This window comes from Cyprinus carpio, chromosome B7, assembly GCF_018340385.1.
Source record: "Cyprinus carpio isolate SPL01 chromosome B7, ASM1834038v1, whole genome shotgun sequence".
Taxonomy (NCBI): Eukaryota; Metazoa; Chordata; class Actinopteri; order Cypriniformes; family Cyprinidae; genus Cyprinus; species Cyprinus carpio.
The window spans coordinates 24,408,883-24,426,116 of record NC_056603.1 but is presented as its reverse complement, the minus strand read 5'-3'; the positions used below and the strand labels follow the sequence as shown (position 1 = coordinate 24,426,116).

The following is a 17,234-nucleotide window of genomic DNA, read 5'->3' as shown; positions in this document are numbered from 1 at the left end:
TTGTGATACTCAGCCATGTGTTTCTTCTCTGAGTAGAGTGACCTTGACGTCAACGCTCATTTATATCAAGAAACACCTGAAGGTTTATGAACAGTTTCCTCTGAGGTTTGTAATGACATGAGTTACGTGCTGGAATACTATCATTGTTCAGTGATTGTGTGTGTGGGACATTTTGCTCCTGGACCCTTGGATTGCATAGAGCCTGACGGGACATGGGAAAAACGCAAGGGAAGTGCAAAATTGCATCCTTAAAAATCAGTATCACAAGTTAAGGCTACTTAAGAGGATTGTTCGCTGTATGAATTTAATATAAATAACGATGAATTTAACTTTAACTACAAATAATGACAGAACTTTAATCTTTGAATGAACTATCCCTTTATAATCTCTTTTTAATAGCTGTTGTCAGCCAGCATCACACGTTTATGGACTTCGGTAACTGTGAGAGGAAACCAGCTCTTGAATTATTGTGTGAGAACTGCTTTTTTTAAACTCGTTTAATCCTTTCTGCCATGTCTTCTTTACTCGTATCTTCATGTGCAGATATTTGGCGGACTTTTCCTGCGCATGTTGCGTACTATTCCAGGCCTGCTCGACAAAGTTCCCACTGTATTTCGGCGGTCAGTGTGAGTGACTGTCTGTAGGGAGCGGCGCGTAATTTGACGACGCTCCCTCTACATCCAGAATTTTATTCGAAGCGGCGGGGCAAACGCGCTTGCGCCTCAGCGCTCACCGTTTCTGGCTGCATCCCCTCCTCACTCCACTGCCTCTCCACACACTGACTGTCCAGTCGCTCCAGCACCGAGCAACAGGGTGTGCTTGTGCTTCCAGCTATAAAGAACTTAATTTCCATCGCTCCGGACACACATCCGCTTCTTCATCTGCCCTCCGCTGCCCTTAACAGCCGGCCACAGTAACCTGCCATGGAGAGGAAGGTAGGACATTTACAGCAACATCATAAGAATGTCATCAGCTCCATGGAGCACTTATTAATCAACAGTGTTGAGTGTTCGCGGTCTGTTACCGTCCTGATGGTGTATAATCCGCCCATCTCATCACAGACAGTCAGATTAGTGCGCATGGGAGTTTTCCGACTGGATCTAGTTTATTTGGCAATGTAAAGAGACTGTATATGAAGCCAGACAGAACACACGAACTAGTCCTGCATGCACACACACATACATACAGTGGTGCACGTGTTAATCCTGTCTTCTTCATCACTGAGCTTCAGTACAGATGTAGGGTTCTTCATGATCATAATGCTGACTGGAGTGAGAGCTTCAAAGCAGCACTTAAGGCTGTAGTGGAGATGTTATGAGACATCAGATGCCTCCCTGTACTCTGCTAAGAGCCTAAAGTAGCTACCTCTCAGCTTCAGTTGTTGGGAGTGCAAGTGTTAACTAGAAGTATAAAGATGCCTTTTCTCAAAATTCACTCTTGTAGTCCATGTGAGCTGGAACATGGAAATATCAGGAATTTTTTTAATTATTTTCAAGCCTGAAGTCATGGAAATATTGAATATAGAAATGGCATTTTGTTAACGCAGTCCCTGATTTTTTTATTATTATTATTATATATTTTTTTTTTTATTGTGATAGGATAGTTTAGAGTTGACAGGAAGCAAATTGAGAGAGAGAGAGAGGGGGGCAGGATCGGGAAAGCTCCTCGAGCTGGGATTCGAACACGGGACACCCGTAGCGGAACGGCTCTTTATGTCTCTGCACTGTTCACAAGGCTTTCGCCGCCTAGTCTCTGAAATCTTTTTCAAGTAGTCATAAGCAATTGGAGTCATGAAAAATGCATTTGGTGAAAAAAAAGTGTTCAAGTGTATATATCATGCTCCTACAGATTCGAACTCCTTGAAATTGAATATTTGTCATTTCAGATACTTTATGTCCTTACAGATATAGGCCAAGGTAATAACAGTGCAGGCTTTGCCAGGAGGTCAAATCAAATATTAATGCTATGCTATGAGGCAGCACATTATGATCGTCTAGAATCTGCTTGTGGCATTTGTAAAGGTGGTAACTCACATATGAACCCAACTGCATTGTTTCTGACTTAAATAGTTTTCTGTGTTTTCCTCCATAGTGATCTGAAAAATGCCCAAATGTCCTTGTGATCATGCACATACAATACTGACTGTTTTGATGTCACTAAAAAATCGTTTATATATACTGTAAAATAATAGTCCTATACATCTGAATGATGGTAAGTATGACTTATGTCTTTTTACAATAAATAGATGAAAGCACTTTTTACATTCTACGGTCAAAAGTGTAAAGGCATATTGACATGGATGAATATGACTGGCTACATTTTTCTTCTTTTTTCACTTTTCTTTTTTATTTTATTTTATAATTTTTTATATATATTTATTTATTTAGAGGAGAGTGTTCTGATTTTTTCTGTCCTTCATTGCATTGGGTGCATTCTGCTTTCCACTCTTGGGTAACCTAGTTCTTAATATGTGCTTTTATTCCCCACAAGGACTGATATTATGATGCTCTATCATAATTTAGCTGTTTCTTATAAGAGTGGAGTGACCCTGATATCAATGTGTGTTCACTCATACTAGTAAAGAACTGGAGGATTATAGACAATTTCCTTTGGGGGGAAAGGATTGTGAGAGAAGTGTTATTTTATCAAACAGCATATATAGCATATGGCACAGATTCATAAAAGTTCAGTTCCCTGTAGCATATATGTATCTTATGTTGTGTTGCGATTTCAAAATAATCATGTGATAAAGCATTTGTGATCACAGTGTTGAGTTGCAATTCCCTCCCATTTTTGTTTTCCTCATATATCCATCTCAGATGGTTGCTGAGTAAATCACCAGAATACAGCTATTTATTTATTTGAATTAAGAGTATTCAGTAGTCATGCAATACACAAGTCTTTTGGGCTGTGGTGAGATGCATGCTGCTGGAATGCTCTGTAACTGCATCGCTTCTGCTTGGATGCACTGCAGGAACGTACATCGCCATTGACTGTAGATAAGCTGAGCATGCTGAAGCACTCATATAGTACATGTTCACCAATCTAACCAACGCTGCTCTAACCGTTTCTGTGAGAGCTCAGGCTGTGCCTCTAACGTTGATGGTATTATTTGTGTCTGTATGCAGTATGTAATGTTGTGTGAGTTTGAGTGAGTAAAAGGTGGTTACTCACTGCATTCTAAAGGACAAATTTATTTTAAACATAACATTTATTCAACATTATGTCATTCAAACCCCATAGGATTATTCTCCCTTTATTTATTTATTAATTTTATTTTAATCATAAAGCATAAAATAATTTTATTGTGATTTTATCAACCTTTGTCAACCTTATACTCTACCATTTAAGTTTGCGGTCTGTAAGATTTTTATGTTTTTGTAAGAAGTCTGTTATGTTCACAATGGCTGTGTTAATTTGATGATAAATTCAGTAAACAGTAATATTGTGAAAATGTTTCTATTTGAACATATTTTAAAGTGTAATTTATTCCTCTGATGGCAAAGAAATTTTAGCCATTACTTTAGTCCTCCATTTCGGTTTTTCTCTTTACTCTCCCTTTTGATCAATTAATTGTGTCCTTGCTGAATAAAAGTATAATTTTTTTAAAAAGATATATGTATTTAATTCCTTAAATGTTTGTGCTTATTAATGCTTTGGGGCAGTTTTTATAATACACACATTTTAGCCTAATAATTTGTGTAATAGCTTGCCAAAGTTTAGGATATCTCAGTCCACATGTCTTTTACAGGGGCCATGAAAAAAATATCAATCTGCTGAAAATTATTTACAATAAACAAGACAATTGAGGACTATAAAATAGTAGGCCTGGTTCCTCAAATGTTTGAAATTGTTATTTCAGGCATTTCTAAAAACCCAGCCGAGAAAGTCAACATTTTGTTTTTCTTTTTTGAACGCACAGATTCTTTTCTTTAGACAACAAAAAAGTTGTGTATTTTTTTTATATTTAATTGCTGTACAGTCAGTGCTGTAAAGCTTGACATTAAGAGAAGTTTTTGTACTGTCTGCTGTCTCTCAGCGAGACATCTGTTAAATGTTTTAACCTTTAGGGATTGTACACCGTGTGGCCAGATTAGCTTCAAAGTGCTAAATCAGTTGTTGCAAATGAGGACATTTCTGCAGTAGGTTGTAGTACCAAGTTGCAGGTGTGTCTTTGAGCTTGAGGCCTTGTATTCTCTCTGGAAACAATTCCAGCGAGGCCAGCAACACTTAGAATGGATCACAGAAGTTTGCTTCAGTGCCCAGCAATCTTCTGAGAGTGAGAGAAATCCCATTAGTATTCAAGGACCCACTTTTCCTAGCTGTCACACCTCAAGAGCTTTAGGCAGAATTGGCTCTTTCACAAGTGAGAGTGCAGGCAGAGAGATGAAGGGTTGATTATTAAATACTCTCTTTCTTTCATTCTTTTTCTTGTTCTCCTTCACCGCCTTTCTGCAGGTCTAAATGTGAGGAATTAGAATGCTGTATTCTAGAAAGGCCTCATGTCATGCTGCCCTTTGTTCAGCTCAACAATGCGTCTTCTCATTTGTTAAGACACCTGCAGTATTAGCATTTTGTGATTTATATGCGTGTCTGTGCTTAATCCAAGCCTGTTCGTATATTTGAATTTTACCTTTATTTTTCATTTATTTGACACACAGAGTGGACCCAAAAAGTATATGAATGTCATTACATAATATAACAAAACATCTAACCGAATTATATTTTGAACACAGCACAATGTTATATTAACATTTGTCTGTTAACAACATTTATATTGTTTTTTATATATTAAATGTAATATATTAATGTTATGTTATGTGTGTGTGTGTGTTTGTGTATATATATATATATATATATATATATATATATATATATATATATATATATATATATATATATATATATATATATATATATATATATATATATATATATATATATATATATATATATAATTATTTATTTTTTCCTCAATTGTGGAACAGGGATGGTTGTTATTAAATAGATTTTTAAATAGAAATTAAATAGATTAAATAGAAAAGAGGATCTAAATGTCTTTGATGCTCTGGCCCAATACAACAAATACAAATAGAGCCTAATGCTTTGCCAGAGTAGATTTTAACTTTTTGGATTTATTATTATGCTATTTGTGAGTTATTAATATATAGTTTTGTATACTATTTTAATTTAACCTTGGGATCAGTTGGTTAAAAATAAAAATTTCTAAAATAGCTTGGTTCTGCAAGAAGGTTTGCCTCACTTGTTTGCAGATGCCACTTGGTTTGATATTTTGCAGTCTAATAGTTCAATGATATTCAACCCCCCAAATACTCCTTATTTGGCTGGACTGGAATGCTCTTGCAGCATTAAGGTAAAACCTTTTCTAAGTGCAGAAACTTTTTGCAAGTTCTTATGAGGGAGTTTGATGTGCTTATGCAAGAAAACATAGATTGTGAATGCAACCAAAAGCCAAGCAATCAGCTTGCAAGGTTATATTTTCTCAAATACTGTATCGATATTTATAACAATTCTGTTTTGTAGCTCAGTAGAGTGCCTTGTGTTATTCATAACCCTTTGCATATACACAATTTAACAGTGTTATGATGTTTGTAATGCGCAGATGCCACCACCTGCCAGGTTTAGTTCTCTAGTTTGGCCCTTGCCTTGACACATTCTTACTCTGCTTTAGTCAACAATCTATACTTTTATGGTCAGTTGACAAATTTCTCCCTTGTGAAAAAGAAACTCAATTGTATTGGATTTGCACTTGTGTACGTCAAATCTTATACATTTATATTTAAAAAAAAACTGCTTGCTTGCATAATGTAATATGAAATAAAAGGCCACTTAAGTGTCCTTAAAGATTACACTCTTAATGTTTCTTGACATACTTTTAAAAAGTTCACTTTGTAATAGTGTCAAATTAAAAGTTTAACTTTAAAGTTAATTTTAAACAATTGTTTTAATAGTATTTTGTTGTGTATTTGTAGTACACTTATTTTGTATAATAAAGTACTTGATTATAAGTTGAACTGTATTATGTTACTCAATATTACATTTAATATATTTTAAATGTATTTTAAAAATTGCTAAATGTTATTCACTGATACCAATACTACTGATGTCTCTAGGAAATTGTTCCCAATATTTAACCATCAACTAGCCATTCAGCATTACAGTATAATTGAGAGCTATCTATTTTAACGTTTTAAAAAAAACAACTTCTAATTTAAGTGAGCTTAAAACAATCTTTACATTAACCCATTACAATAAAGGTCATATTTACCTGCAGGAAATATACAGAAAATGAATAATGAAGGAATAATCCTCTTTTGTTTTTTGTTCTTTGATCAACAGACATCACAGCAGCTGGTTATTAGGTTATTTGGCTGCTATTACTTTAAGAGCTGCCGCTGCTGAATGTGATGTAGATATGACACACATGCTCGTGGTTTCATTCGCGCTTTATTATAAAATGTACAGGCTATAGCACCCTATTTGAGCATGCAATTGAAGCGTGTATGCTACGAGAACAGTATAATGGCTGACAGGACAGAAAACTTTGTTTACTGACATATGGCCTGACAACATTTCATGTCAACTGTTGTTCTACTGAAGCTGCCTCTTCACCTGTACCTTTTCTGCGCTTGTTTGACTCATGCCATGAGCTGGGGCAAAGTGGAGTGCGCTTCTGAAAAGTCTCCCTTTTGATGTGGTCGTAAAGACGTTCTGCAGTCAAATAAACACAATTTAAAAATAGAGAAAAAGAGACAGAAGCAGCAGTTGTGAGTGGGGTGGCTTACCCGCTGCGTTAATTGCATGAAATATTTTGATAAATTAATTGCCTGCGTTAACGCGCTAATTTTGACAGCACTAGTGATTATTAATATATTTAAAAATATGAAATGCAAGTTTCAATATAAATGACATTAAAGCTTATTTTATAAATGCTTGTCAGTACATTCGACTTGAAACGGCTCGCATATGAGACATGAAGATGTATTTAACACCTGTTTATGTGGGTCAGAAAATCACTCAAAAGTTCAGCCAGCTGCATTTAATGTAAATTTAATCTATGCTATATATAGCATAGCTTAGTTTAATGCATTTAACATGAAATTAATGCAAATTAAAACTTTTGAAATGTATTATTTCAGTATTTTTTTTTCTTAATTATGCTTAAAGGGATACTCCACCCCAAAATGAAAATTTTGTCATTAATCACTTACTCCCATGTCGTTCCAACCCGTAAAAGCTCAGTTCGTCTTCGGAACACAATTTAAGATATTTTTGATGACAACCTGGAAGCCTGTGACTGTCCCATAGACTGCCAAGTAAATAACAGTGTCAAGGTCCAGAAAAGGTATGAAAGCCTCCATAAGAATAATCCATCTGCCATCAGACGTGCAATCTGGGTTATATGAAGCGACGGGAACAATTTTTATAAGCAAAGAAAACAAAAATAACGACTTTATTCAATAATTCCTTTGTCAACAGTCTCCTCTGTGTCTCTCCGTATCACCGTATGCTGTGTATGCTCTTCTGTATCATCTGGGCCACAAGGATCGCTGTTTCTACGTGTATTTAGCATTGAGTTGAAATAAAACAGCGCATCCTTGTGGCGCGGATGACACAGAAGAGCGTACACAGCATCCATATTGGACGTCTGATGGCAGATGGAGTATTCTGACGATGACTTTCATAGCTTTTATGGACCTTGAGAGAGGTCAGAGCCAAAACACCCCTACATTGATTGTTGATATTCTGATTACACTGATTACAGCTCTGGCATTTTGTGCAATCACAGGTGAAGTCTGCGGCTACTGTGAAGTGGGCCTCAGTACTTTCTCTCTGCACACATCTCTTTAAAGTCCTGGACTCAAAAGGGGCTCAACTGTGAGGCAGGGTGGTCTGTCTGAGTCTGTAGTGCGGTGTGCCGCTCCGCCCGACTACGCTGCTATCTGGTCGTCTCTGAGACAGACTGTCTGGTTTACAGAGAGCTGACCCATTTTAATAGCAGAAAGGCTCAATATCCCATTTAGTGCTTCCCCCACCACCCGAGTAAGCGAGGGGAAGAGAGAGTCTGGGTTAGCTGAATAGCTTGTTATTGTTAATCCATACTGAATTGGCATCTGACACATGGAGTTGATGCCTTTAAAGCTGATTGGGTGCTTTTTGGATGTTATGTGTGTCTGTTATGAAATCAAAGGACATGAATGTTCACATTTGTGTTGTAATATGTAGATTAGAAAGGCATTCTTTATAGAAGGCTCATTTCGACCCTCACTGTCTCTGGCCTCATTCTGTCCATCCTGTCTCTCTGTCCACATACACAGAACGAGAATGAAGGATGTAGGTTAAAGAGATACAGAAGTACAGTATTTGTGTATGAGTTGATTAAGAGGAACAGATTTGAGAGAGGGAAATAAAAGAAACACAATATCTGTTTCATGTTCTGGTAGTTTTGCTAGATTGCATTGGTCTATCTATATTTTCAGTCGTGTGTAATACAATACATGCACAACATTTAACATATTTTACAATGTGTTACACACTACTGTTTAAAAGTTTAAGATCAGTAAGATTTTCAAAGTTTCTGAAAAATTTATGGTCACCAAGCCTCAGTAAAAGCAGTAATATTGTGACTTATTAAAATTGAAAACAAGTTTTCTGTTTAAACTATTTTAAAAAGTCATTTATTTCTGTGAGGGCATAGCAGAACTTTTAGAAGCCTTCAGAAGTCTTCAACGTTATATAGTGCTTCAGAAATCATGAATAGGTGCTAAAGAAACAGTTCTTATTATCAGTGTTGAAAACAGTTTTCTTTTTGTGAAACCTGTGATACATTTTTCCAGCATTCTTTGATGAATATAAATTTCAAAATGTCACTTTCTATCAATTTAATGCTTCTTAGCATATAAAATGTATTAAGTTCTTTGGAAAAAAAAGTACTGCATACTGCATACTTTTGATTGGTTGCATATATCATAAGGTATCAAGTTATATTAAATTAAATTATTATTTTTAGTTTGCTAGTTATAATAAACACGTGAACAGTCTAAGGAATTGTCTTTATTCTTAAATGTATTATTGTATAAGATATAGTCTTATTTTTTTTAATATGTAAACTACTTTTTAATTGCTTTACCCTTGTTGTTTGGCATATTTGTAGTCATAAGCTGCAACTATCACCAGCTATATAATATTATTTACAATTTAAGAGAACAGTTTGTCCTGAAACTATTGTGGATCCCAAAATAGACGTTTCTTCATTTTTTATACAGGTTATAAGATGAGAAAAGTTCTTCTCCACAGTTTTGTTTTTCAGAGAGAAATGGAGAAACTGGTCTTGGCAGGAACTCTAGAAGACAGAGGATAGAGGCGTTTAGTCAAGTACAGCACAAAATCCTGCTGCCTTTAATTGCATTTCTCCATGAAAGCATGCTCTTACAAATTAACAATGTCTTTGTAGCAAATTTCTAGTTTTGTTTTTACAGGTTTACGTTGATTCTGTAAATCTTTGTTGATTTGAATATTACATTTGCCAGATGCTCAAACTCAAGTGCATAGTTTGGAACATCAGTTTAAACACAGTAATTTACAGTACTTTCTGAAGCAAATATAGCAAATAACTGGGCTTAGATGTTATTCCTTTCACTGTAATCCAGAATCACATCAAATGTGCTTTGGTCTTTAAATGAAAAGGGTAGCTTGCTTTTATTTTAGTTTGGCTTGGCTACCGACTATTTTGCCAAGAGTGCATTTAGTCTGAAAACGGACCACCCAGAATACAAGCTTTTGATATATGAACATTCAGAAAGTTTGTATACTTGAAGGAGGCTGAGCTGAATCAAGAAAACGGTCATATCTTCATTGGGTTATTGTGCCGCTGGATTTACTGATATATGAAACAGCATTTTGTGATTCATGAGAAGTTCTCAGCTTGTTTTAAATGTATATTATTGGTAGATTATTGAACAATATTAGAGTTTTTTTAATTAGTTTTCTTAGATTTTTTGATATTTTTTATCTATATGATTCAACATCTGATCTTGGATTGCTCATGCTCATTCCCCTCTTTTTTCCTCCTCCGTTACCTAATCAGTACATAAATACGTGTTATAGGAGTTGAAATGATTCACTCTGTCTCGATCTCAAACTTCCATCCACAGACTGGGAGACGAGAATGTGATTGCTCTGTGCTTTGATTAGTCAATCGTTTCATTAGGAGGCGTATACAGACCTCTGCAGGAGAAACCTAAAACTGCAGCTTGAGGTCAAACTGTCCTGCAGTCTCCAACAATAGACAAACACACACAATCTCTCTCCTTACCCCACACAGCTCCCCCACCCCCTTCACCTCCCAGTCAATGGGACCTGTTTGGCAGAGCTGTAATAGGAAAAGGGAGACTTGGTGGGGGCTCAAAGGGGTACTAAGACCTCCACATCTTTTCAGCTCTTTGATGAGATGCTTTTGTAGAACTACATCCTGAAATGGGGTGATCAAAAGTAAAATGGGGTCACTATGCCACACCAATATATTATTTTTAAAATTTTTTCCTAGACTTTAAGCAGACAAAAACAGGACCTCTCAAAGTATTTTTCTGTGCATTGTAATGGTATGTGACTGCTGATGGTTTCTTTTTTTAAGTCACTGTTAGGTTTGTGTCACACATCACCACTTCTCTGTTCAGAATCACCACAAAATCACTTCCCACACCATAATTGGTCATTATTATGATTTTTGGCAGACTCTAGAGTCCAGACATGCTTTCATTTTGAGTAACTGTTTCCTTTGAGGCACTCTCCCATAAAGACTTGTGTTACACAGAGATATGTTTTGTAGCGCTTGGCCTTATCGGTAGAATTACGTGGGTTTAAAATGGGGTTCGATTAAACTGTGAGGTAAAATAATTCTTTTAAAAAGATGAGACCATGCCAAAACTAGAATGAATAAATAGTGTATTTACACAATTCACAGGGAACTTAAAACAACACAATAAATCTAGAAATCCCGGCTGTTAAAAGCACATGGTCTTTCAATTCCAAACCATTAAAACAGTCCTTGAGAAATCCAGCATGTTGCTACTTCCCGATGTAAAGTGTTCCCCGGTGTATATACAATCCAAAGCAGTGCTAATCCAATAAAAGTGAGATTCTGGAATGATAAGTCCACAAAGGTAACTCCTCAATCCACAGTCTTCAGTGGTTTGGTCAAAGACCTTGTTTGTTTGTCATGCTGCTTGCTTTATACTGGTCTTCTTCCTGATTCCTGTCATGTGATTAATACATAATAATATTTAAAACCATTCAAACTCAAATATATAGATATAAAATCATCTTAATATACTGTATATTGAGCAGGATCAAACATGTGTCTTTGTGTGACAGTGTCACAGTTTGACTGAGTTATTCTCAGTCTCTTTATAAACTTCCTTCTTGTTAATGCGTAGAGTTTTGATGAATGACCTTTTGATGACCTTTATGATTATTCAACACTCAATCGCACTTGAAACCTTTGGGTATTTTTCCTAATTGAAGCATTTGGTTTGGATTTTAGAAAGGTGTTTAGTCTTCATATTCCAGCTCTCCATCAGAATCATAGCATGAATATTGATATTGATTTATTAACTTTGGAGTTTTCAGCCAGACAATGTGGTCATACTTTTTGTGATTCACAGGTTGTAGCCAGTAGTTTGTCAGTTATGTCCTTGTTAGGGCAATTTCTCTACATCTGTGTAAACTTAAAGTTTCTGCAACACTGAATGCTTGTTTCAACAGCATATTTAGTGTTGTATTCAAATGTCAAAACACAGTGCTAACAACTGAACTTCAGTGTAACAAAATATCAGAGAAAATTAAAATCAGTTTGTCAGTCTATCAAGTTCTTAATGCATTATTTAACAATTTGACACTTGATTATTTTAACACGACCCTGCATTTTTTTTTTTTTTTTTTTTTTTTTTTTAATTTCTGGTTTTGCATGATTCACTGTTGAGTGTTATTCAAAAAAAAAATAAAAGATAAAAATCCATGTCTTGACACATGTTCCTAATTTGAAAGCTTCAGGTGTAATGGTTTTCAGCTGTCATAACCACACAATGAAATTTGTCATTTAAAACACATGAATAATTTAGCATTCACTACTCACTGTTTAGCAAATGGGAAGTCAAGGGGGATGAGAGACGACTTTTGGCTGAGAGGATGGTTTGTTCTAAGCCTCCTCCACAAAGACCTGCAATTAGTGACAATGTATTTAACAATTTTACTTTAAAAATATTGATTAATTTACTTTTTTTGTTTGTTTTGGGAAAAAAATGAAATTTTAAGAACCAAAAAACAACCGATATTTAGGTTAGTGGTCAAGAAAAAAGGACTTTTCAGTGCTCAGTTTTTAAATTATTACCCTCATTTCTAAATATGTATATAAAATATTCCTAAACTTAAAGTGGGGCAACATTTTAGCACCTTGACATGTTATTATAAAACAATATGATTAATTAAGCACCATCAGAGTGCTGTTTTACTGAATAGCAGTGTTGTATTTTTACACTGTACATGAGGTAACTGCATATAAGCCATCTACAACCCTTCTGTTTGACAGTGATATAGACAAAGCAGTTTCTTTAGGACTTTCTTTCTTCTGAGAAACACAGAGAAAATATTTAGAAAAACGTTGGACCCCACTGACATCAGTGTATGAACTCCGAGACATTCTCCAAAATATCCTCCGTTATGTTCCACAGAATAAAAAACTCATACAGATTTGGAACAACATAAAGGTGTGTAAATGATGACAGATTTCTCATTTTTAGGTGAACTATCTTTTTAACAAAGAAAATCGTTATTTTTGAAGTCATTTTTGAATGTGTTAAAATAGATGTGGGAAACCTGACATTTTTCAAAAAATCTAAAATTAGCTACGTCAATCAGTCTTTGAAAGTGAAGTTTTGGCTGAAACGTTTTAATAATTTTTAGGGGAAAATAGACTGTGCTTAAAGTGCTGAATAATAACTAAAAGTAAATGTAATTACATGCCAGTGACCACACAGTAGTTAAAATACCTCATAGAAACAATATTTCCAGTTCAGAAAATTTAAACTGGGAAATGGTTAATATTTGTTATAGCTGGATTGATCATTCACATGCTCTACTCACACAGTGACAGAGTAACTGGTTTAATATTATTAGCACTGAGAAAGTAACAGGTACCACTTATGTGCTCTCTGTGCATAGAAATAGCTCAGACGGTTTTATAAAGAAATATGGCTGGATGGTAGAGAATATTTTGATAATATTTACTTTAATTCATGTTGTTAGTTCATAGGTTTGAAGTTATGGGGAAAATCGGGCATGGAGGTTTGAGGAACTGACTCATAGTGAGTAAAGAGATGAGACAACAACTGAATCTGAATCAGATTTATTGCTAAGTATGTACACACACAAAGGAATTTGTCTTGGTGAAGCTTCCAGAACACACACCAAAAAAAAAAAATTAAATTACAAAAACCATAAAACACAGATTATAAATGGGGGTTATGATCAACAGACTTCCTGTTCTGGCCTAGGCGCTTTGATTAAGTTGATAGTTGATTACCATAAAAGTCCACAGATTTCGCCCTCAGTTCATACTGCTGTTAACACTTTCTCCAACAAGCGGATGTGATGAGAGCTGTTTTCTGCTTTGGTCAGGTGACATTTGACATATACCCCATAAAATTAGTCAATCAACATATGAAGAGTTCAGATGTAAAAGCCTGTAAGTGCCGTATGAAATTTTCTTCTAAAATGAGCATTTTTATCAGGCTCCTGTGTGTAGGTTCAATAATTTCACTTTAATGGCAATAAACAGGTTTTTTAAATTGCCATTAATGTCATAAGCATAGGAGTCTGAGAAAAAAACTCATTTTAGAAGAAAATTTCAGATGTTTTTTGCATCTGAAGTCTTCGTATGTACACAGTAGACAAAATATGTATGTACAAAATAATATTGTTGAATAAAAGTATAGTGTATTGAATATTGGGCTTTTTTTTTTTTTGCATAATGGGAAGATCCTGGAGTTATTTGAATTGTTCATTATCACTGATGGTGAGTAATTTTTACCGGCACATATTTTTAACAGCATAATCCATTAATACAGCAACATTTATCCGACAGAAAAGGAAGATCAGGAAATTATTATAGGTAGCCTATTAGTATTTAATTGCGACAGACAGCAAATTAAGAAGCTCAAGATGACAGGTAGAGTAAATAAATCAGCCTTCGGTGCTCTCTGAGCCTGTTTTATTTCCACCTCAATCTAAAACCAGGCAGCTTTTCCTCACTGCTGCTGCTTTAAGAAACCTCCCTCCATTTTTTTGAGAATGAGCAGCGTATTCCAAGCATTGCTGGGTTTGACTGCAGCAAAGGACAGGAGAGAAAGCAGTAGTGAAGGCAGAGGAGGAGGGGTTTGGTTAGCAGCGAGACTAGGGCTGCGAGCGACCAGTCAGCGAGCATTCCCTTATCTACCAATGGAATGCAACAGCTGCAGCAGCCTGTGAGCGTGTGTGCTTTTCAGTCACTGTGTTTGTAAAAGGGGGAGGGGGGGACGGTCATGGTGGGCCAGCAGGAACCCCCCTCAAAGACCCCCAACTCTCAACCCCCCACGTTCTCTCGCAGCCGGGCTCCTGAAAGGCAGCTCAACCAAACGCAAGCGTGAGAGACACAGAGAGAGCGAGAGACTCGACAGGGCAGCACACTCCGAGACGGAGAGAGAGAGAGAGAGAAAGCAGAAAGTAAGGGAAGTGGAGCAGGGAGCCTCGGAGGGGGGTTGAGGAGGTGAGCGAAGGGTGAAAAGGAAGAGAGGCGAGGGAGAGGGAAAGACAAAAGAGAGGGAGAACCAGAGTGGAGGGAGACCAGAGGGAAATGGCTTCGGAGGAGACCGCTGGAGGAGCTCGCAAAGCCACCAAGAGCAAACTATTTGAGTTCCTCGTCCATGGAGTGGTACGTACCCTCTCGGTGCATGAGTGTGTGTGTGTGTGTTTGAGCTCAGCTACAGACACAGCCCGTGTGTTTGACTGATAGCGGTGAACGGTGTCCATGTGAAGGTTATTTCCAGTCCTCCGGATCCCGGCTCCTCCGCTCTTCTTTTTGAAGCGGAGACGGGGTGGGGAGGAGAGGCGAATGAGGGAGATGAGAATGTAAGAAAATAAAAAGAGCGAGACGGATCGGCGAACCTGAAAGAAAGGCCAAAGGTAGCCACTTTGGTCACTGGTGGCTGCATGCGTTTGGCAGCGTGCCTAAGGTGACGGGCGCTTTCATTCAAAACACAAGCCGCTCTGTGACTCAACACACAGTTATTACAACTCCAAGAACACATCAAGTGCTTCGGATAACATCTACTGTGTAGATCTGTTGTCATGTCATTCATTAAAAATTTAAGCTAGTCTTACGGCCAAAGGATGCACTAGTAGCGAGTAGTAATTATTACTACTAATAGCACTGTAACACAGACTGCTGTTTCCCATGTGACACTATTCAAGGTTTGATGCAGAAGAGGCTGTAAAGATCCACTTATTGTCTAAACCTTTGTGTATGTACAGTACAGGAGCGGTGTAATCTTTTATTTATGATTAGCAGGGCTTTGTCTAGCCGGAGCAGATCATTCTGAAGTAAAAAGCAGTTTGTAGTAGAGTGAGCGTAAGCACAGAACTGCATTTCCATTCTTTGTTGCTTTTTGTTGTCTATTAGTTATTGCTTTTCGTGTGTCTTGTGTGCTGTGATTTTATTCTTGATATGATTTCTTGTTTCTGTAAAGCAACATTGGGTTTTAAAAAGGTGCTGTTAATAATAATTGTTATTGAAATTATTACATGTATGGCAGACTATGATATTGCTGAAGAGCTTCATTAGTTATTGTCTTATGTTTGAGTCTATTTCTTTTACTTTTGAGTATTCATGTTTTTTTAGTATATTATTTAGATATAGAGTTTATTCAGCTACTGTGAGATACATTTTCATTTAAAAGTTTAGGCTCAAGAAGATTTTTTTTAAATAAAAGAAGACTTTAATTTATAAAGGATGCATTCAGTTGACAAAAAAAATGATAGTAAAGACATTTATAAAAGAATATATATAAAATATTTGCTGTTCTTTTTTATTTTCTATTCCGCAAGGAATGCTATAAATGTATCACCACAAAAACATGGCTAATAATATTATCCATATATATGTATCAGAATGATTTCTGAAGGATCATGCGACACTGAAGACTGGAATAACGGCTGCTGAATATTCAGCTTTACCATCACATGAATAAATTACATCTTTAAATATATTAAAATTAAACATTTAAATTTTCACAATATTAGTGTATTACTGTATTTTTGAGCAAATAAATGCACCGTTGGTGAGCACAAGAGACTTCTATCCAAAACAAAATCCTTAAAGACTTTTGAATGGTAGTGTATAATGAGTTCCTCGGTTAATAGTTAATTGTAGTATGTGCTTGTGTTATATTTTCTTTTGTAACTGAAGACTTTCAGTAATGGTCTTGGTGTGCTTCATAAACAAGCTTTTGTTCACTATTTGCCTCAGTTCTGCATTAAGCTGCTTTAACAACACATAAATGCTGAGTTTGGATGATGAATGAAGAAAATGATGGTGTTGCCTCTGCAGACTAATTAACCTTGACGAAGCACTGATTGTTCCTGGGTGAATGTTTCCCGCTCCTTATTTTGGCTTCATCTCCTTTTATGTCCTCTACTATGCCTGTGTTGTTCTCCTCTGCGTCTTCTGTGTTTCTTTCTGGACTCTGAATTACCACAGCCTGACCTTTGCTATTGTTCCCCTTACTGCTTCTCTGCTGCACTCAGTCTGAAGCCTGGTATATGACAGTTATACTGTAAATTCTTTGTTACATGACATTTTATGTTTGAACTGCAAGAATGCGGTGGTTCAGCCTTGTTCCCAAGGCAAGGAACAGTACGTACACATCAAGGTTCGCAATTAAGTAACAGTTTAAACAGCTGCTAGTATGAGTGAAATGAGTACTCAAAGTTTGTTGTTGACTTGTTATTAATTTTATGCATATTCTGTTTCGGTCCCTTTTTTTTTCCGCTTCCTAGCATTCAGATTAAGTGTCAGTTTCAGTGTTTCTCTAATACACTTTACTGGTAATCTGTTTTATTTGCTCCTTCTCTGTCAGGCACAAAATAAAACACACAGTCTTGGTTAATGACAGACTGTGTAA

General features: G+C 36.2%; 1 protein-coding gene across 4 annotated transcripts in view; it reads left to right on the top strand.

The window, feature by feature from the left end:
* Positions 1-39: 39 nt before the first annotated feature.
* LOC109059156 (SWI/SNF-related matrix-associated actin-dependent regulator of chromatin subfamily D member 3-like) overlaps positions 40-17,234 on the top strand; it is a 35,738-nt gene continuing 18,543 nt past the window's right edge. The window contains exon 1 of one of the 4 annotated variants that reach the window (XM_042728094.1): positions 40-935. In XM_042728094.1, coding sequence (XP_042584028.1) covers positions 924-935 — 12 coding nt within the window. In that variant the 5' untranslated portion in view covers positions 40-923. Of the gene's footprint in view, positions 936-14,417; positions 14,987-17,234 lie in introns of those variants that run through there. The other 3 variants (XM_042728092.1, XM_042728093.1, XM_042728097.1) reach the window with 3 other exon arrangements.